The sequence below is a fragment of the Salmo trutta genome, chromosome 21 (assembly GCF_901001165.1).
Source record: "Salmo trutta chromosome 21, fSalTru1.1, whole genome shotgun sequence".
Lineage (NCBI taxonomy): Eukaryota > Metazoa > Chordata > Actinopteri > Salmoniformes > Salmonidae > Salmo > Salmo trutta.
Window position 1 is genome coordinate 17,489,065 of NC_042977.1, and position 21,946 is coordinate 17,511,010.

Sequence of the window (21,946 nt, forward strand, 5' to 3'; positions counted from 1 at the left end):
GTGTAGTTCTGGGCTGATTCCTCACCGTTCTCATGATCATTGCAACTCCTCGAGGTGAGATCTTGCATGGAGCCCCAGGCCGAGGGATATTGACAGTTCTTTTGTGTTTCTTCCATTTGCGTATAATCACACCAAATGTTGTCACCTTCTCACCAAGCTGCTTGGCGATGGTCTTGTAGCCCATTCCAGCCTTGTGTAGGTCTACAATCTTGTCCCTGACATCCTTGGAGAGCTCTTTGGTCTTGGCCACGGTGGAGAGTTTGGAATCTGATTGATTGATTGTTTCTTTGGACAGGTGTCTTTTTTACAGGTAACAAGCTGCGGTTAGGAGCACTCCCTTTAACCTCTATGGGCTAGGTGGGATGTGACCTTCCCATTCTATTCAACAGCCAGTGGAACACCGTGGGGCGAAATACAAAAACCTCAAAAATGCAATAATTTCAATTTTTCAAACATACGACTATTTTACACCATTTTAAAGATAAGACTCTCGTTAATCTAACCACATTGTCCGATTTCAAAAAGGCTTTACAGCAAAAGCAAAACATTAGATTATGTTAGGAGAGTACATAGCCAAAAATAATCACACAGCCATTTTCCAAGCAAGCATATATGTCACAAAAACCCAAAACACAGCTAAATGAAGCACTAACCTTTGATGATCTTCATCAGATGACACTCCTAGGACATTAGGTTATACAATACATGCATGTTTTGTTCAATCAAGTTCATATTTATATCAAAAAAAAGCTTTTTACATTGGCGTGTGATGTTCAGAAAATGTATTCCCACCGAAAACTTCCGGTGAATTTACTAAATTACTCATCATAAATGTTGACAAAATACATAACAATTATTTTAAGAATTATAGATACAGAACTCCTTTATGCAATCGCTATGTCAGATTTTAAAATAGCTTTTCGGCGAAAGCACATTTTGCAATATTCTGAGTATATAGCTCAGACATCACGGTGAGCTACTCAGACACCCGCCAAGTTCGAGCAACACTAAACTCAGAATTAGTATTAGAAAAATTGTATTACCTTTGCTGATCTTCGTCAGAATAAACTCCCAGGACTGCTACTTCAACAAGAAATGTTGTTTTTGTTCCAAATAATCCATAGTTATGTCCAAATACCTCCGTTTTGTTCGTGCGTTCAGGTTACTATCCAAAGGGTAGCGCGCGAGCGCATTTCGAGACAAAAAAAATCAAAATGTTCCATTACTGTACTTAGAAGCATGTCAAACGCTGTTTAAAATCAATTTTTATGGTATTTTTCTCGTAAAATAGCGATAATATTACAACCGGACAATAGTGTATTCATTCAAAGAGGAAAAGAAAAAACAGCGTGGTCTCGTGAACGAGCATATCCAATCTCTTTGTCACCAGGCAGACCACTGAGAAATTGAGCTACTATACTCTGCCCAGAGACAGGAGACGCCTAAATCCGCTTTCTGAAGGCTTTAGAGAGCCAATGGAAGCCTTAGAAAGTGCTACGTAACCCCACAGATACTGTAGTTTCGATAGAGAATCAAAAGAAGAACTACAAATTCTCAGACAGGCCACTTCCTGCTTGGATTTTTGTCAGGTTTTTGCCTGCCATATGATTTCTGTTATACTCACAGACACCATTCAAACAGTTTTAGAAACTTCAGAGTGTTTTCTATCCAAATATACTAATAATATGCATATTCTCATTTTTGGGCAAGAGTAGTAACCAGTTTAAATCGGGTACGTTTTTCATCCGGCCGTGAAAATACTGCCCCCTAGCCCAGACAGGTTAAGAGTGTGCTCCTAATCTCAGCTCGTTACCTGTATAAAAGACACCTTGGAGCCAGAAATCTTTCTGAAAATACTTATTTCCCTCATTAAAATGCAAATCAATTTCTAACATTTTTGACATGCTGTTTTCTGGATATTTTTGTTGTTATTCTGTCTCTCACTGTTCAAATAAACCCACCATTAAAATTATAGACTGATCCTTTCTTTGTCAGTGGGCAAACTTACAAAACCAGCAGGGGATCCAATACTTTTTCCCCCCACTGTATATGTTTTAAATGTAACCTTTATTTAACTAGGCAAATCAGTTTAGAACAAATTCTTATTTACAATAACGGCCTACCCCGGCCAAACCCGGATGACACTGGGCCAATTGCGCGCCGCCCTATGGGACTCCCAATCACAGCCGGATGTGATGCAGCCTGGATTCAAACCAGGTACTGCAGTGACGCCTCTTGCACTGAGATCTAGTGTCTTAGACCACTGCGCAACTCGGGAGCCAGATGAGACAGTTACTGAGTTTACTGATAAAAACTTAAAATGCAAATTAAGTGTCCCAAACATAAAGGGGTGAAAAGACATATGGAAGAGAAGTCAGCAACACATCTGACTGTAAGGACATGAAGCAGATGATGCAGCTGTAGGGCTTCCCTACATGACTGCCTTTGCATAGTGCCCTAGTCTTTACCCCTCTGATGCACAGAATGTCTCATGTCCTGTCTCCAGTGAAGGAAAGCTACTTAGAGAAGTGTAAACGCACGTTGTAACCCTTGAGGGGATAATGTCCTTTTCTACCACTCGATGTCTTTCAAATAAGAGGACATTTTGTTATTTTGTAATTATTTACAAAATGTCCTCTTATTTGAAAGACATCGAGTGGCACAGAGTTTAAAACACGCCCCTTGTGATTGGTTGCCAGTGTGTGTAGGCCTATATCCGTTGTGATTGGTCGCCAGTGACTCATGTGTCTCAGGGTTTGTTGACTGTTAAGTACAGCCTCCGAAGCCCTGTTTGGATGATTGACCATAGATTAGGCCGGGCTTTGACCAAAGTTCACAGTGGCGTAGTCAGCAAAAGGAGTGTCCTCTTTAGCGATGGCGGCTTCGGTGGGGCAGACGGGGTTCTTCTGGAAGTTGACACTGGCGTAGTGAAGAGAGTCAGAGGCGTAGATGGTGGTCGCCGGAACTGAGTCTGGCTGAAGGGAGCGCTCTTTTATATCTTCAGAGTCACCAATACCATGACCACCCTGGAGAGGAGGAAGAGGAGGAGAGACTAGGATGAAGAGGAGGAGGGAGAAGAGAGGGAGGACGAAGACAGAGGGAGTGGGAGGAACAAATTGTTTGACACACACTTACGTAAACACACACACACACTCACTCACTCACACACACACACACACTGACCTTTCCATTATTCCCTGCATCTGTGCTCAGCCTGTGTGTTGAGGAGGCAGCTCCTGTGGTACACAAAGCACACATCACTCATAGGGAGAGTTACACTGGAAGAACTGGAAGCAGACCAGAGGAGCTGATTGGATGTGGTCTGCTCTGTGTGTGTCTTTGTGTGTGGAGTGAATGGAATGGTATCAAACATATCAAAACCATGTGTTTGATCAATTCTATTGAATATTCTGACTATTCTGGCCATTATTATGAGCCGTCCTCCCCTCAGCAGCTTCCACTGGAGTGTGTGTGTGTGTGTGTGTTAAAAAAAACGAACCTTTCTGTTTGTTGCGTTTACAACTGTAGACAATGACCAGGAAGGCAGCAAACACCAACCCACCCAGACTCACAGATACAATGGTGACCACAGAGGTACCTTGAAGACACACACACCCACACATAAACACGCACACACAGAGAGAGTAGACCACAAGCAATTAGCTCTTCTTTTCTGCTGACATACAGTCCTTCCAGTGTAACTTAAGCCTCAATCAGACCGACAGCGTCATTGCTTTGCAGAGGAAATTGCGGTGCGTTTTGTGTGGTGCATACGTTGGATGTATCCTACATAATGGTTAAAGTTAGTGTAAAAAAGGCCGTCCTGCTCCTCTCCTCTCTACCTAACTTCCCCTCACAGTCCCTTCAGTTTCCTTTCAGTCCTGTTTGTTCGGCTGCTCAGCCTACCTAAGTTATGCCTCACCCATCAAAGCCCTGCCATGCCCAACCAATCAGAGTGCTTGGAAATGCGCATCTGGCTACTGCACCCGCCCCTTAGGTCAGAGTGTTATTGTCGTCAGAAGGGAGAAGACATGTTTCTGAGGACTTTTTGTTGTCGACAGGAACACGAATTTCTGAGTGTTGTGCATGTATTGAAATAACCACAACAATAAGATTCCAAGTCATTCGGATCACCAAAATCACAGTGGTGGAAAAAGTACCCAATTGTCATACTTGAGTAAAAGTAAAGATACCTTAAACAGGAAATTACTCAAGTAAAAGTGAAAGTCACCCAGTAAAATACTACTTGAGTAAAAGTCTAAAAGTATTTGGTTTTAAATATACTTAAGTATCAAAAGTAAATGTAATTGCTAAAATATAAAATGGAAAGTAAAAGCATTTCAAAGTGCTTATATTAAGCAAACCAGACCATTTTCTCTGTTTTTTTTTTTTTTTACAGATAGCAAGGGGCACACTCCAACACTCAGACATAATTTACAAACAAAGCATTTCTGTTTAGTGAGTCTGCCAGGTTAGAGGCAATAGGGATGACCAGGGATGTTCTCTTGATAAGTGCATGAATTTGACAAATGTCCTGTCCTGCTAGCCACTCAAAATGGAATGTGTACTTTTGGTTTTCAGGGAAAATGTATGGAGTAAAAAGTACATTATTTTCTTTAGGAATGAAGTGAAGAAAAGGTCAAAGTTGTCAAAATATATATCGTAAAGTACAGATACCCCAAAAAACTACTTAAGTAGTACTTTAAAGTATTTTTACTGAAGTACTTTACACCACTGCAAAATCATATAAACATCTAAACATCTTCAAAGGAAACAGCTGTGTGTGTGTGTGGTGGTGACTATCTAGAGTACCGTGATGGGACACAACATCATGTTATAACCGGACAGCACTATAGAGGACAGAACCAAACCAAACAGTTATACAGCGCATTCGGAAAGTATTCAGACCCCTTGACCTTTTCCACATTTTGTTATGTCACAGCCTTATTCTAAAATTGATTAAATAGTTTTACCCCCTCATCAAACTACACAAAATACCCCATAATAGCAAAGCAAAAACAGGATTTTAGAATTTTTTGCAAATGTATTAAACATAAAAAACTGAAATATCACGTTGACATAAGTATTCAGACCCTTTACTCAATAATTTGTTGAAGCACCTTTGGCAGTGATTACTGCCTTGAGTCTTCTTGGGTATGACGCTACAAGCTTGGCACAACTGTATCTGGGGAGTTTCTCAAATTTTTCTCTACAGATCCTCAAGCTCTGTCAGGTTGGACCAGGAGCATTGCTGCACATCTATTTACAAGGACATTCAAGGACTGTGGGCTCTCCTTCTCCGTGGCCGACGTGAGTAAAACATTTAAACGTGTTAACCCTTGCAAGGCTGCCGACCCAGACGGCATCCCTAGCCACGTCCTCAGAGCATGCGCAGACCAGCTGGCTGGTGTGTTTACGGGCATATTCAAATTCTCTCCCTATTCCAGTCTGCTGTCCCCACATGCTTCAAGATGGCCATCATTGTTCCTGTACCCAAGAAGGCAAAGGTAACTGAACTTAATGACCATCGCCCCGTAGCACTCACCTCTGTCATCATGAAGTGCTTTGAGAGACTAGTCAAGGGTCATATCACCTCTACCTTACCTGCCACCCTAGACCCACTTCAATTTGCTTACCGCCCCAATAGATCCACAAACGACGCAATCGCCATCACTCTGCACACTGCCCTATCCCATCTGGACAATAGGAATATTTATGTAAGAATGCTGTTAATTGACTTTAGCTCAGCATTCAACACCATAGTACCCTCGAAGCTCATCATTAAGCATGAGGTCCTGGGTCTGAACCCTGCCCTGTGCAACTGGGTCCTGGACTTCCTGACAGGCCGCCCCCAGGTGGTGAAGGTAGGAAATATCCCCTCCACTCCGCTGATCCTCAACACTGGGGCCCCACAAGGGTAGGTGCTCAGCCCCCTCCTGTACACCCTGCTCACCCATGACTGCGTGGCCAAGCACGCCTCCAACTCAATCAAGTTTGCAGACGACAACAGTAGTAGGCTTGATTACCAACGATGACGAGACAGCCTACAGTGAGGAGGTGAGGGCTCTGGGATTGTGGTGCCTGGAAAACAACCTCTCACTCAACGTCAACAAAATAAAGGAGATGATTGTGGACTTCAGGAAACAGCAGAGGGTGCACCCCCATCCACATCGACAGGACCGCAATGGCGAAGGTGGAAAGCTTCAAGTTACATGACGTACACATCACTGACAAACTGAAATGGACCACCCACACAGACTGTGGTGAAGAAGGCGTAACAGAGCCTCTTCAACCTCAGGACGCTAAAGAAATTTGGCTTGTCCCCTAACAAACTTTTACAGATGCACAATTGAAAGCATCCTGTTGGGCTGTATCACAGCCTGGTACGGCAACTGCACCGCCCGCAACCGCAAGGCTCTCCAGAAGGTGGTGCGGTCTGCCCAACGCATTATCTGGGGCAAACAACCCGCCCTCCAGGACACCTACAGCACCCGATGTCACAGGAAGGCCAAAAAGATCATCAAGGACATCAACTATCTGAGCCACTGCCTGTTCACCCCGCTATCATCCAGAAGGCGAGGTCAGTACAGGTGCATCAAAGCTGGGACCGAGAGACTGAAAAACAGCTTCTATCTCAAGGCCATCAGACTGTTACACAACCATCACTAGCACATTAGAGGCTGCTGCCTATAGGCATAGACTAGAAATCTCTGGCCACTTTAAGGAATGGAACACTAGTCACTTTAATAATGCTTACATATCTGGCATTACTCATCTCATATGTATATACTGTTTTCTATACTATTCTACTGTATCTTAGTCCGTTCCGCTCTGACATCGTTCGTCCATATGTATATAGTCTTAATTCATTCCTACTTAGATTTGTGTGTATATGTTGTGTAATTTGTTAGATATTACTGCACTGTCGGAGCTAGAAGCACAAGCATTTTGCGACACCCACAATAACATATTGTAGCAGGCTCAAGGGTGTGGGGTTTCCATGTCACTAAGTTCAATAACAAAACAGGCACCAGTAGCACAATCAGAATGCAAATGGCAAGTTTATTAGGGATTTTGGTACATGGGGGAATTCACCAATAACCTCACAGTCCACAAGTCGTTCTCTTTGTCCGTTCCGTTTTCCAGGAGTAATCCTCACACTTGGGTCCTCAGCCAATCCAGTCCGGTACACAAGGGGGGTAGTCCGACAGTCCAGGTCACAACGGGTAATCACACAGATATTGTTCTCGCTTCTCTCACTCACGCTCCCTGGCTTAACGAGCCACAGCCTTTCCTCGTTGGGGCAGTATGTCCATATAAGGCCCGGAGGTGGAGCCAACGGGCTGCCAGATATCTCCCCACAATGACCACTCCACTCACCTCTCCCTGCCATCTCCTACACACCGCCCCCTCAGCTCTGACTGGGAGGGAGGGGCGATCCAGCTCCCTAGAGCATACCTCCTGGAGAGGGCATCAGCATTTCCATGGGCGGCACCTGATCTGTGGACGATAGAGAAAGCAAAGGGCTGTAGGGATAGGAACCAGTGGGTGACCCTGGCATTACTGTCCTTATTCCATGACATCCAAACCAGTGGTGCATGGTCCGTTACGAGGGTGAAGCGCCGTCCCAATAAGTAATACTTCAGCGTTTCTAGCGTCCACTTGATCACTAGACATTCTTTCTCCACCGTGGGATATCTTTGTTCCTGCGGCAACAGCTTCCGGCTAATGTACATGACTGGGTGTTCCTCACCTTCTTGAAGCTGTGATAGGACAACACCCACCCCTGTTTCGGACGCATCGATCTTAACCACCACTGGTTTGGAGAAGTCCGGTGTCACCAGCACGGGTGCAGAACACAGTGCTCCCTTTAGGTCCTGGAAGGCTTTCTCTGTCTCCTTGGTCCACTTCACCTGGGCGGACAGACGCTCCTGGTCAGATCTGTCAGGGGGCTGGCTAGGTAGGCAAAGTGGGGAATAAATCCCCGGTAGTAACTAGTCAACCCCACAAACGTGCATACCTGCTTCTTGGTGAGGGGGCGGGCCAGTCCCGAATCGCCTCCACTTTCTTCACTTTGGGTTTGACACATCCCCTCCCGATCGTGTACCTCAGGTACTCACCCTCCCGCAGGCCAAGCCGACATTTCTTTGGGTTTGCTGTGAGCCCCGCCTTCCATAAGGCCTACACTACCACGCTCACCTGGTTTAGATGTGTCTCCAACTCACTTCCATGGATCACAATATCATTGATGTATGCCACTGCGTACTTCCGATGGGGTCGGAAAACCTAGTCCATCAACCTCTGAAACGTGGCCCGGGGCCCTGTGCAGTCCAAAGTGCAGCTTCTTGTAACGGAACAGACCATCCGGGGTGGCAAAAGCAGTTTTCTCCCGTGCCTCAGGAGCTAAGGGCACCTGCCAATAACCCTTCATCAGGTCGAGCGTGCTGATAAATCAGGCGGTCCCTAGCCGTTCGATTAATTCATTAATTCCGGGCATGGGGTAGGCGTCGAACTTTGAGATTGAATTTACCTTCCTAAAATCATTACAGAATTGGATGGTGCCGTCTGGTTTCGGCACCAATACTATGGGGCTGCACCCCTCACTAATCAACTCTTCGATTATATCAGCTTCCAACATCGTTTTTACCTTGGGCCTGACAGCCTCTCTCCTTGCTTCTGGTATGCTGTAGGGTCTCAACTTCACCTTTTTCCCGGGTTTGGTGATGACGCAGTGCTGTACCAGTACGGTGTGTCCTGGTTCACTGGAGAACACATCCTGGTTTCGGCCGACCAACTCCCTCAGCTACTGCTTCCGGGCTTGGCTCAGCTGCTCCCCCATTGGCACCTCCGCCGGCTCGGCCTCTATGGTAGCCTTCTTCGGGCAAATAGAGTAGAGTACATCACGTGCATTCCAGTTCTTTAGCAGATTCACATGGTAAATCTGGATCAGATGCCTACGTCCCGGCTGTCTGACCTTATAGTTAACTTCACCCACCTTCTCAATGACTCCGTATGGCCCGTTCCATTGGGCCAAAAAGTTACATTCTGAGGTGGGGACCAAAACCAACACTTTGTCTCCGGGCTGAAAGTCACATCGTTGTGCCCCTCTGTTGTACACCCTCACTTGGGCCTCCTGGGCCTCCAGCATGTGTTCACGTACCAGGGACCACAGGGTTGCCATCCTATTTCTCATGTCTCCCACGTGTTCCACCAAGGTTCGGTGGGGCGACGGTTGCTGTACCCAGGCTTCTTTTGCCACGTCCAGCAGTCCTCGGGGTCGTCTCCCGTACAGGAGTTCGGAGGGAGAGAATCCTGTTGAAGCTTGGGGCACTTCTCAGATCGAGAACATCAGGTAGGGTAGCAGCTGGTCCCAATTATTTCCGTCAGCCTCCATCACCTTCTTTAACATCTGCTTCAGGGTTTGATTACATCTTTCCACCAATTCATCGGTCTGAGATGCGCTACTGGGTTATTCTCATTAGCTTGCATAGATCCTTCATGATTCGTGACATGAACGGGGTGCCCTGGTCGGTCAATATCTCATCGGGAATGCCTACTCAGGAGAACAGCATAACCAACTCACGTGCAATTCCAATGATGGCCATGGTGTGCAGGGGAATGGCTTCCGGGTACCTGGTGGCATAATCCAAAATCACCAGTATGTATTGGAGACAGGGGAAGAACCACTCTCCTCAGCCCAGCATGCCCTCAGTAAGCCGCAGGGATGCCCGGTGACTACCTCATTGACTGAGGCCGAAGGCATTGGGACAATGTGGGCTGGACAGTTCCAGGCGATGTGTCCCAGCTCACCACACCCATAGCACTTCCTGCTGTCCAGGTTCAGGAAGGGGCGTCATCTCGGGGAATTGGCTGTTGGTGTCCCCTCATCCTTGGCTGGGGTCCCGGTGTGGTCCTCCTTCCTTTTCCGCTTCTTCGGGCGAGTGGACGGTTCAGCCTTCCGTGGTTGTCCGCTGCACAGGACCTCCAAAGCCACCTGTTGTCCTTCAACCAGTTCCACCAGCTGATCTGCACTCTGCGCGTTAGCTTGGCTGGCTAACTTTTTAGCTGCGAATGGGAGAGAGCGTATATATGTATCTATGACCACTTTCTCGATGGTCATGAGCATCAGGGGTTCAGCAGTTGGCCAGCCCAATTAGATCATGCATTTGTGATCGGGGGATGCTGTAAGATCATACGCCCAATCATGGAATCTTTGTGCCCTGCTAGTCAAATAAAATGTATTTATATAGCCCTTCTTACATCAGCTGATATCACAAAGTGCTGTACAGAAACCCAGCCTAAAACCCCAAACAGCAAGCAATGCAGGTGTAGAAGCACGGATCAGGGTGTAACCATGCCGGTGCAGGATTTCCTTTTTCAGCACCTCGTAATGTGTTGCCTGGTCAACCGTCAGATCCTGATATGTCTTCTGTGCCGCGCCTGACAGGAAGGGTTAACAATTAGTCATCTCTGCTCAACGCCGAACAGAGGTGGCTCTTTGTTTGATGTTAGCACCATGTGACTAGGACATGGATGCTATGGTTATACCAGGCCAAACCCTGCTGCTACCTGGTCTGTCATTCTGCCTGACTAAAGAGGACAGACAGCTTGATGTGTAACAACCACACTCTATCCTTGATTGATTTTAGAGCTGTAATTTAATCTTCCTTCTGGTGTCCCTCCCACCTTTCCGACTTCTTGCTCATGGGGCCATTTCTCCCTAGAACAGGGGGGCAGGCAAAACGACAGGTCAAGGGCAGGCAGAGGTCAGTAATCCAGATCAGAGTCCAAAAGGTACAGAACAGTAGGCAGTCTCAGGGTCAGGGCAGACAGAGGTCAGTAATCCAGTGTGCTGGGAGAAGGTACAGGACGGCAGGCAGGCTCAGGGTCAGGGTAAGGGCAGGCGGAATGGTCAAAACCAGGAAAACTAGAAAACAGGAATTATAGAAAAGACAGGTGCAAGGGGAAAAACGCTGGTAGGCTTGACGAACAAAACGAACTGGGCACAGACAAACAGAGAACACAGGTATACAGTTGAAGTCGGAAGTTTACATACACTTAGGTTGGAGTCATTAAAACTCGTTTTTCAACCAATCCACAAATGTCTTGTTAACAAACTATAGATTTGGCAAGTCAGTTAGGACATCTACTTTGTGCATGACACAAGTAATTGTTCCAACAATTGTTTACAGACAGATTATGTCACGTCCTGACCAGTATAAGGGGTTATTGCAGTTTGGTCAGGACGTGGCAGGGGGTGTTTGTTTTATGTGGTTTGGGGTTTGTTGGGCTATGTTCCTATGTAAGAGGGGTGTTTGTTTAGAGTGTTTTGGGGTTTGTTGGGCTATGTTCTTGTTAGTTTATTTCTATGTTAGTTCTAGTCTTTCTATTTCTATGTTTAGTTAATGGGGTTGACCTTCAATTGGAAGCAGCTGCTCCTAGTTGCTTCTAATTGAAGGTATTATTTAAGAGGGGAGTTTTCTCTATGGGATTTGTGGGTAGTTTTCTCCTGTTTGTGTCTGTGCACCTGACAGGACTGTTTAGTGTCGTTCATTGTTTTGTATACGTGTTTCTTTTTGTTTTTCCTTCTTTTCACTAAATAAAGAAGATGAGAATACACGTTCCCGCTGCACCTTGGTCCAATCCTTACGACACCGTAACAGATTATTTCACCTATAATTCACTGTATCACAACTCCAGTGGGTCAGAAGTTTACATACACTAAGTTAACTGTGCCTTTAAACAGCTTGGGAAATTCCAGAAAACGTCATGGCTATAGACGCTTCTGATAGGCTAATTGACATCATTTGAGTCAATTGGAGGTGTACCTGTGGACGTATTTCAAAGCCTATCTTCAAACTCAGTGCCTCTTGCTTGACATCATGGGAAAATCAAAAGAAATCAGCCAAGAACTGTAATTTGTAGACCTCCACAAGTCTGGTTCATCCTTGGGAGCAATTTCCAAATGCCTGAAGGTACCATGTTCATCTGTACAAACAATAGTTCGCAAGTATAAACACCATGGGACCTCGCAGCTGTCATACTGCTCAGGAAGGAGACGCTTTCTGTCTCCTAGAGATGAACATACTTTGGTGCGAAAAGTGCAAATCAATCCCAGAACAACAGCAAAGGACCTTGTGAAGATGCTGGAGGAAACCGGTACAAAGGTATCTATATCCACAGTTAAACAAGTCCTATATCGACATAACCCAAAAAGGTTAACCTGAAAAAGCCAGACTACGGTTTGCAACTGCACATGGGGACAAAGACCGTACTTTTTGGAGAAATGTCCTCTGGTCTGATGAAACAAAAATAGAACTGTTTGGCCATAATGACCATCGTTATGTTTGGAGGAAAAAGGGGGAGGCTTGCAAGCCGAAGAATACCATCCCAACCGTGAAGCAAGGGGGTGGCAGCAGCATGTTGTGGGGGTGCTTTGCTGCAGGAGGGACTGGTGCACTTCACAAAATAGATGGCATCATGAGGTAGGAAAATTATGTGGATATATTGAAGCAACATCTCCAGACATCAGTCAGGAAGTTAAAGCTTGGTCGCAAATGGGTCTTCCAAATGGACATTGACCCCAAGCATACTTCCAAAGTTGTGGCAAACTGGCTTAAGGACAACAAAGTCAAGGTATTGGAGTGGCCATCACAAAGCCCTGACCTCAATCCCATAGAAGATTTGAGGGCAGAACTGAAAAAGCATGTGCCAGCAAGGAGGCCTACAAACCTGACTCAGTTGCACCAGCTCTGTCAGGAGGAATGGGCCAAAATTCACCCAACTTATTGTGGGAAGCTTGTGGAAGGCTACCCGAAACGTTTGACCCAAGTTAAACAATTTAAAGGCAATGCTACCAAATACTAATTGAGTGCATGTACAATTCTGACCCACTGGGAATGTGATGAAAGAAATAAAAGCTGAAATAAATCATTCTCTCTACTATTATTCTGACATTTCACAATCTTAAAATAAAGTGGTGATCCTAACTGACCTAAGACAGGGAATGTCTACTATGATTAAAAATCAGGAATTGTGAAAAAGTGAGTTTAAATGTATTTGGCTAAGGTGTATGTAAACTTCCGACTTCAACTGTAAGTACACAGGGGATAATGAGGGGAGATGGGAGACCTGGTGAGTGGTGGAGACAAGCACAAAGACAGGTGTAACAGATTAGGGTGTGACACTCCAGACCAAAGGACACATTTCCACTGGTCTAATGTCCATTGCTCTTGTGTCTTGGCCCAAGCAAGTCTCGTCTTCTTATTCGTGTCTTTAGTAGTGGTTTCTTTGCAGCAATTCGACCATGAAGATCTGATTCACACAGTCTCCTCTAAACAGTTTATGTTGAGATATGTCTGTTGCTTGAACTCATTGAAGCATTTATTTGAGCTGCAATTTCTGAGGCTGGTAATGAACTTATCCTCTGCAGCAGAGGTAACTCTGAGTCTTCCATTCCTGTGGTGGTCTTCATGAGAGCCAGTTTCATCATAGCGCTTTATGGTTTTTGCGACTGCACTTGAAGAAACGTTCAAAGTTCTTGAAATTTTCAGTATTGACTGACCTTCATGTCTTAAAGTAATGATGGGCTGTTGTTTATCTTTGCTTATTTGAGCTGTTCTTGCCATAATGTGGACTTGGTATTTTACCAAATAGGGCTATCTTCTGTATACCCCCCTATCTTTTCACAACACAACTGATTGGCTCAAACGCATTAAGAAGGAAAGAAATTCCACAAATTAACTTTTAAGAAGGCACACCTGTTAAATGAAATGCATTCCAGGTGACTAGATCATGAAGCTGGTTGAGAGAATGCTAAGACTGTGCAAAGCTGTCATTAAGGCAAAGGGTGGCTATTTGAAGAATCTCAAATATAAAATATATTTAGATTTGTTTAACACTTTTTTGGTTACTGCATGATTCCATATGTGCTATTTCACTCTTTTGATGTCTTCACTATTATTCTACAGTGTAGAAAATAGTAAAATAAAGAAAAACTGAATGAGTAGGTGTTCTAAACCTTTTGAATGGTAGTGTATGTAAATGTGATATTTACTTTTAATACATTTGCAAAAATATTAAAAACCTGTTTTTGCTTTGTCATCATGGGGTGTAGATTGATAAATGAAAAAACGATTGAATCCATTTTAGAGTAAGGCTGTAATGTAACAAAATGTGGGAAAAGTCAAGGGGTCTGAGTACTTTCCGAATGCACTGTACAAATATATATGGGGGATTGGAAATTATGCAGACAATTACATCGATAGACACCACAATCTAGCTGCAATATTAAATCTGATCTATCCCCTAAAAAAATATACAAAAAACAAAAATGTACATATCAAGGTTTGATTTACTATTTAGTGGTGATGGTGGTGACCTGGATGAAGATGCAGGAGACATGGTTGTCACCATGGTGGTCTTGGGTGGCGCTAATCGTTAGAGACACAAAAAGGGGAAATGTTTTAACTGCTTGCCACAATTACAGCCTCACAAATATTTAGTTTATAAGGATCCCCATTCCTCTACTCTTCCTGGGGTCCACACAAAACATAGAAAAATAAATGACAGACTACAGAACAGTTATAGACAAGAACCACCTAAGATAATAGTACATTTAATTAAAAATAAGATAGGAGAGTCATATATTGTCAAGAGACAACACCAAAAAACACAAATCCTTTGTATACACTTTTCATATAGACATATGCATATTCACATATACATTCAAATTAACAATTAAATTAGATGTTGTTGTTTTTTTAGCTAAACTTGCTGTTTGCCTGAGTAACCTAACAGTGGGCCCACATACAATAGAGGAATATTATAGGTGCAATACATAACATCTTCATATGCAAATAGTACTTCATTTCTTTTTCATATTTGTAGTGCGCACTAACTTGACAGTGAACATTATTTGTTCACAATGTCTCCTATGAGAACAAACAGTGGAGTAATAGGCCCACAGTTCCCTTCACTCTTAGAAAAAAATGTGCTATGTAGAACCAATAAAGGTTCTTCGGTTGTCCCCATAGGAGAACCCTTTGAAGAACTATTTTTGGTTCCAGGTAGAACCCTTCTGGGTTCCACATAGAACCGTTTCCATAGAGGGTTCTACATGGAACCCAAAAGAGTTCTACCAGCACCCGGAAAGGGTTCTACCTGGAACCAAAAAGGGTTCTACCTGTCTTGGAAAGACAGTACCGTGCAGTATCGAAGAGCCCTCACTGCTGCTCGATCATCCTATTTTTCCAACTTAATTGAGGAAAATAAGAACAATCCGAAATTTATTTTTGATACTGTCGCAAAGCTAACTAAAAAGCAGCATTAGCAAATGGAGGATGGCTTTCACTTCAGCAGTAATACATTTGTGAACTTCTTTGAGGAAAAGATCATGATCATTAAAAAGCAAATTACAGACTCCTCTTTAAATCTGCGTATTCCTCCAAAGCTCCATTGTCCTGAGTCTGCACAACTCTGCCAGGACCTAGGATCAAGGGAGATACTAAAGTGTTTTAGTACTATATCTCTTGACACAATGATGAAAATAATCATGGCCTCTAAACCCTCAAGCTGCATACTGGACCCTATTCCAACTAAACTACTGAAAGAGCTGCTTCCTGTGCTCGGCCCTCCTATGTTGAACATAATAAACGGCTCTCTATCCACCGGATGTGTACCAAGCTCACTAAAAGTGGCAATAATAAAGCCTCTCTTGAAAAAGCCGAATCTTGACCCAGAAATTATAAAAAACTATCGGCCTATATCGAATCTTCCATTCCTCTCAAAGATTTTAGAAAAAGCTGTTGCGCAGCAACTCACTGCCTTCCTGAAGACAAACAATGTATACGAAACGCTTCAGTCTGGTTTTAGACCCCATCATAGCACTGAGACTGCACTTGTGAAGGTGGTAAATGACCTTTTAATGACGCTGCATCTGTCCTCGTGCTCGTAGACCTTAGTGCTGCTTTTGATACCATCGATCACCACATTCTTTTGGAGAGATTGGAAACCCAAATTGGTCTACATGGACAAGTTCTGGCCTGGTTTAAATCTTATCTGTCGGAAAGATGTCAGTTTGTCTCTGTGAATGGTTTGTCCTCTGACAAATCAACTGTAAATTTCGGTGTTCCTCAAGGTTCCGTTTTAGGACCACTATTGTTTTCACAATATATTTTACCTCTTGGGGATGTCATTCGAAAACATAATGTTAAATTTCACTGCTATGCGGATGACACACAGCTGTACATTTCAATGAAACATGGTGAAGCCCCAAAATTGCCCTCGCTAGAAGCCTGTGTCTTAGACATAAGGAAGTGGATGGCTGCAAACTTTCTACTCTTAAACTCGGACAAAACAGAGATGCTTGTTCTAGGTCCCAAGAAACAAAGAGATCTTCTGTTGAATCTGACAATTAATCTGGATGGTTGTACAGTCGTCTCAAATAAAACTGTGAAGGACCTCGGCGTTACTCTGGACCCTGATCTCTCTTTTGAAGAACATATCAAGACTGTTTCAAGGACAGCTTTTTTCCATCTACGTAACATTGCAAAAATCAGAAACTTTCTGTCCAAAAATGATGCAGAAAAATTAATCCATGCTTTTGTTACTTCTAGGCTGGACTACTGCAATGCTCTACTTTCCGGCTACCCGGATAAAGCACTAAACAAACTTCAGTTAGTGCTAAATACGGCTGCTAGAATCCTGACTAGAACCAAAAAATGTGATCATATTACTCCAGTGCTAGCCTCCCTACACTGGCTTCCTGTTAAGGCAAGGGCTGATTTCAAGGTTTTACTGCTAACCTACAAAGTATTACATGGGCTTGCTCCTACCTATATTTCCGATTTGGTCCTGCCGTACATACCTACATGTACGCAACGGTCACAAGACGCAGGCCTCCTAATTGTCCCTAGAATTTCTAAGCAAACGGCTGGAGGTAGGACTTTCTCCTATAGAGCTCCATTTTTATGGAATGGTCTGCCTACCCATGTGAGAGACGCAGACTCAGTCTCAACCTTTAAGTCTTTACTGAAAACGTATCTCTTCAGTAGGTCCTATGATTAAGTATAGTCTGGCCCAGGAGTGTGAAGGTGAACGGAAAGGCTGGAGCAACGAACCGCCCTTGCTGTCTCTGCCTTGCCGGTTCCCCTCTCTCCACTGGGATTCTCTGCCTCTAACCCTATTACAGGGGCTGAGTCACTGGCTTACTGGTGTTCTTCCATGCCGTCCATGGGAGGGGTGCGTCACTTGAGTGGGTTGAGTCACTGACGTGGTCTTCCTGTCTGGGTTGGCGCCCCCCCCCCCCTTGGGTTGTGCCGTGGCGGAGATCTTTGTGGGCTATACCCGGCCTTGTCTTAGGACGGTAAGTTGGTGGTTGGAGACATCCCTCTAGTGGTGTGGGGGCTGTGCTTTGGCAAAGTGGGTGGGGTTATATCCTGCCTGTTTGGCCCTGTCCGGAGGTATCATCGGATGGGGCCACAGTGTCTTCTGATCCCTCCTGTCTCAGCCTCCAGTATTTATACTGCAGTAGTTTATGTGTCGGGGGGCTAGGGTCAGTCTGTTACATCTGGAGTATTTCTCTTGTCTTATCCGGTGTCCTGTGTGAATTTAAATATGCTCTCTCTAATTCTCTCTTTCTCTCTTTCTTTCTTTCTCTCGGAGGACCTGAGCCCTAGGACCATGCCTCAGGACTACCTGGCATGATGACTCCTTGCTGTCCCCAGTCCACCTGGCCATGCTGCTGCTCCAGTTTCAACTGTTCTGCCTGCGGCTATGGAACCCTGACCTGTTCACCGGACGTGCTTGTTGCACCCTCGACAACTACTATGATTATTATTATTTGACCATGCTGGTCATTTATGAACATTTGAACATCTTGACCATGTTCTGTTATAATATCCACCCGGCACAGCCAGAAGAGGACTGGCCACCCCTCATAGCCTGGTTCCTCTCTAGGTTTCTTCCTAGGTTTTTGGCCTTTCTAGGGAGTTTTTCCTAGTGAGTTTTTCCTAGCCACCGTGCTTCTTTCACATGCATTGCTTGCTGTTTGGGGTTTTAGGCTGGGTTTCTGTACAGCACTTTGAGATATCAGCTGATGTACGAAGGGCTATATAAATAAATTTGATTTGATTTGATTTGAACCAAAAAAGGGTTATCCTATGGGGACAGCCGAAGAACCCTTTTGCAACCCTTTTTTCTAAGAGTGTACTATTGTAAGACAGTTCATTAGTTGAAATGACCAATAGGCTAAGTAGCTGAAAGAGTGTGCTTTGATAGTAAGTCGTTGGCATCATAGAGCAAAGATTACAAGCTAATTGTAAAGTGGACTGTCAAAATCCCCAAATCCTTCACAGACCACTATCTCATGACTAAGCATACCCAAGCATGCCCAGATCTCACAGCTAGCTCACCACATAGAAACACAACACAGGAAGTGACAAAAGGAAGTGCTCTTTCACAATTTGTCTTTCCTTGATTCCTTGCATTCTCTGTGAACAAGATACTAGTAGGCCTTGCTACATAAGCTGGATGGTATTACTATTTCTCTTTTGTCTAAAAACAAAATAAATTGGGGGAAAAAACTGTGCTTGGAGTAGATGATATGAATAACAATGCTTACACTCACCGTTAACTGCGAGTTCTACTTCAGTGATCAGGGTGGTGTAGACATGAGTTTTCCCACCACACCAGTATACCCCTGTATCCTCCACAGTCAGGTTGGTGAAAGTCACAGTGAAGACTCTCTCCCTTCTGTTATCAGACACAAATAATCGACCATGTTTGTTTGATATTTTTTCAGATTCTAAAGTGATATTGTCTTTGCAGATGAAGCGATCGTCTTGTTTGCAGAAATACTTGGTGCGATTCTCATGGTCCTCTGGATACTTGCAGGTGATGGTAGCGTTTCTCCCCAGATAGGCTGTCTCTTTGACTGATTTCTTAAAGCAGTCATCTGTCAAGGGAAAAACAACCTCAGCCTTTATTACCTCAGTCTCTCCTTTCACCCTCACTTGATGACCACCATGACTAGACAAATTTAACTGGATTAAAGGGCAATTCCACTACTTTTCAACTTAATTTTCATTATCTCCAGCACAATACCAGTGTCTACATATGTGAAAAAGGCACATTTTAAAAAGTTGACATCATCCCGATGACGTCATCAAAAGTTGTAACATTTTATAAACAGGGATTTTCTGTGAGATTAACACTGACGTGGGCTGCAAGAAAATGTGTGGCTCAAGTTCTGTGCATTAGTCTTTTTACCTCTACTTTGCACGCGTTTAGATCTTCTTGAGTTATGCAGTGTTGTTTGAAGTACCCTACAGTGTTGTTTTGAATGATGTAGAGTGCGCATATTTTAGAGCAGATGGTGTTAACAAACTGTAGCATAGCCTACCTGTGTGTTTTGCGTGTTTTGCGCTGTTGAGTTTTGGCCATATGTAGGAGAAAAATGCTGTGGTGTTTTAGTCTTACAGTAACTATTATATGCCGTTCTGTTATGTAGAATGCTATCATTACATAATCTTGCAGACATGGATTCAGCTTTGATCTGACTTTATTCTAACACCATTTGCCAGAGGTAACCTGTTCTTTACGAGTAGAGCAGAGAATATAATATATAGATAGATGTTAAGTAGAGCATAAACATGCGGAGAACGTGATCTGCACACGCAGAAGCTTCGAAATCTTTAATTCAGGAAAAAAAGGCCTGGGAAAAGTTGGATCCACAGCCACTCCGTTTTTAAAAAAGTTTTGATCCTACCCTGTGATGTCACAGAGAAGCATTTTTTAAAGACCTTTCTTCTTATCTTTCTAACCACAGATCATAGAAATGCGCCGTTTTCACATATGTAGACACTGGTATGGTGCTGAAGATAATGACTATGAGGTTGAAAAGTAGCGGAATTGCCCTTTAAGTTCTATTCATTTTATGCTAAATTAAAATAAAAGTCTTTCACCTTCCTTTACTTTCAGCTCCACGATAGTAACATGGCCACTTGATGGATCTGATGTGGCCACTTCACATTTGTAGTTCCCTTCATCGCTTTTTTCCAGTTTTCTGATTATCACTGTAAAGAGTTTCCTATTAGTGTCACACAGAGAGAATCTATCCTTGTTCTCCCAGGTGTTCTTCATCCCACTTTTTATTTTCTCCTCACAACTTTGAGTTGATTCCTTGCAGAAATATTTATCGTTGCTTTGATAGTTGTCTGGGTATTTACAGGTGAAGATGACAGTTCCTCCTGAGCATCCTTCCACTTCAAGGCAGCTCACACAACCTGAGATGACATTAGAAAACAGTGGTGGCATCATCATATTATCCATACACACTGGTATTCCAGACTCTAGAGTAGAAGTATTTTAAAGAATACTTACTGGGTGTTATTACATTGCTATAGAGTGTTATAACAAGTGTATTACCTGTCATGAAGGACAGGATGATTAATATCAGTAGATTCCTCATCTTGTGGGTTCTGGGGCTCTCGGCTCTCAGCTCTCAGCTCTCAGCTCTCAGTCAGAGTGTTGGACTCAGTACTGTCTGGTTGGTCCAGCTGTCTCGAGATGTAGTTCCTGATATAATGCTTTATGTCGAAGTCTTGATCCTGTGCTCTCTCTACTACTCCAAACTGAATGTACTTTCCCCCTCTCTGGCCTCCCCTAATTCCCTCTCACTCTTTGCACTCGAACATTCAAGCAAACTATTTACTTCCCTTTTTCTCCATCTCCCTTTCTCCATTTCGCTGCATGTTGCGTTTATATTTGTGTTCAGTGTCGCAACTTTTCAACTACTTAGGATGTTAACTAACACTTCCCCTAACCCTAACCTTAATGCCTAACCCTATCTCCTAACACTAACTTCAAACTTAACTGTTAACCCTAACCTTAACCCCTACCCTAACTAACGTGAGCCACAGCTACCTTGCTAACGTTAGCCACAACAAATTGGAATTTTTAACATATACGATGCAATATATAGATGAATAACATTCATCAGATTAATGAAAGGAAAGTCATGACACCTACTAGGGAAGTAGATTAAGTACATCAACTCATTGTTTTGAAAATATACACCATTCACCTATAGTATGTTTCTGGTTATGGATGACCGTCCCTTGAACACTATTCTAATTATACACTGCTCAAAAAAATAAAGGGAACACTTAAACAACACAATGTAACTCCAAGTCAATCACACTTCTGTGAAATCAAACTGTCCACTTAGGAAGCAACACTGATTGACAATACATTTCACATGCTGTTGTGCAAATGGAATAGACAACAGGTGGAAATTATAGGCAATTAGCAAGACACCCCCAATAAAGGAGTGGTTCTGCAGGTGGGGACCACAGACCACTTCTCAGTTCCTATGCTTCCTGGCTGATGTTTTGGTCACTTTTGAATGCTGGCGGTGCTTTCACTCTAGTGGTAGCATGAGACGGAGTCTACAACCCACACAAGTGGCTCAGGTAGTGCAGCTCATCCAGGATGGCACATCAATGCGAGCTGTGGCAAGAAGGTTTGCTGTGTCTGTCAGCGTAATGTCCAGAGCATGGAGGCGCTACCAGGAGACAGGCCAGTACATCAGGAGACGTGGAGGAGGCCGTAGGAGGGCAACAACCCAGCAGCAGGACCGCTACCTCCGCCTTTGTGCAAGGAGGAGCAGGAGGAGCACTGCCAGAGCCCTGCAAAACGACCTACAGCAGGCCACAAATGTGCATGTGTCTGCTCAAACGGTCAGAAACAGACTCCATGAGGGTGGTATGAGGGCCCGACGTCCACAGGTGGAGGTTGTGCTTACAGCCCAACACCGTGCAGGACGTTTGGCATTTGCCAGAGAACACCAAGATTGGCAAATTCGCCCCGGCGCCCTGTGCTCTTCACAGATGAAAGCAGGTTCACACTGAGCACATGTGACAGACATGACAGAGTCTGGAGACGC

The 21,946-nt window shown here is 44.0% G+C and overlaps 1 protein-coding gene across 3 annotated transcripts; it reads right to left on the minus strand.

The window, feature by feature from the left end:
• Positions 1-2,279: 2,279 nt before the first annotated feature.
• LOC115156843 (polymeric immunoglobulin receptor) lies at positions 2,280-20,726 on the minus strand. Of its 3 annotated transcripts, none has more exons than XM_029704590.1 (7): positions 20,428-20,726; positions 19,965-20,285; positions 18,629-18,955; positions 14,358-14,432; positions 3,500-3,598; positions 3,184-3,236; positions 2,280-3,026 (listed from the first exon to the last, which is right to left on the minus strand). In XM_029704590.1, the coding sequence occupies exons 1-7, from the start codon at positions 20,468-20,470 to the stop codon at positions 2,811-2,813; spliced, it is 1,134 nt and encodes a 377-aa protein (XP_029560450.1). In that variant the 5' UTR covers positions 20,471-20,726; the 3' UTR covers positions 2,280-2,810. The 3 variants fall into 3 exon arrangements, with proteins under 3 accessions (XP_029560450.1, XP_029560451.1, XP_029560452.1); XM_029704592.1 differs by having other exon boundaries at positions 2,893-3,052; XM_029704591.1 differs by lacking the exon at positions 3,500-3,598 and having other exon boundaries at positions 20,428-20,725.
• Positions 20,727-21,946: the final 1,220 nt, after the last annotated feature.

Excerpts from the sequence above, each read along its gene's own strand:
- LOC115156843 (XM_029704590.1), bottom strand. The coding sequence starts at position 20,470 with ATGAGGAATCTACTGATATTAATCATCCTGTCCTTCATGACAG. Across the intron at positions 14,433-18,628 it reads AGTAGAACTCGCAGTTAACG|CGCCACCCAAGACCACCATG; the intron begins GTGAGTGTAAGC and ends TCTAACGATTAG. Across the intron at positions 3,027-3,183 it reads ATGCAGGGAATAATGGAAAG|GGTGGTCATGGTATTGGTGA; the intron begins GTCAGTGTGTGT and ends CCTCCTCTCCAG.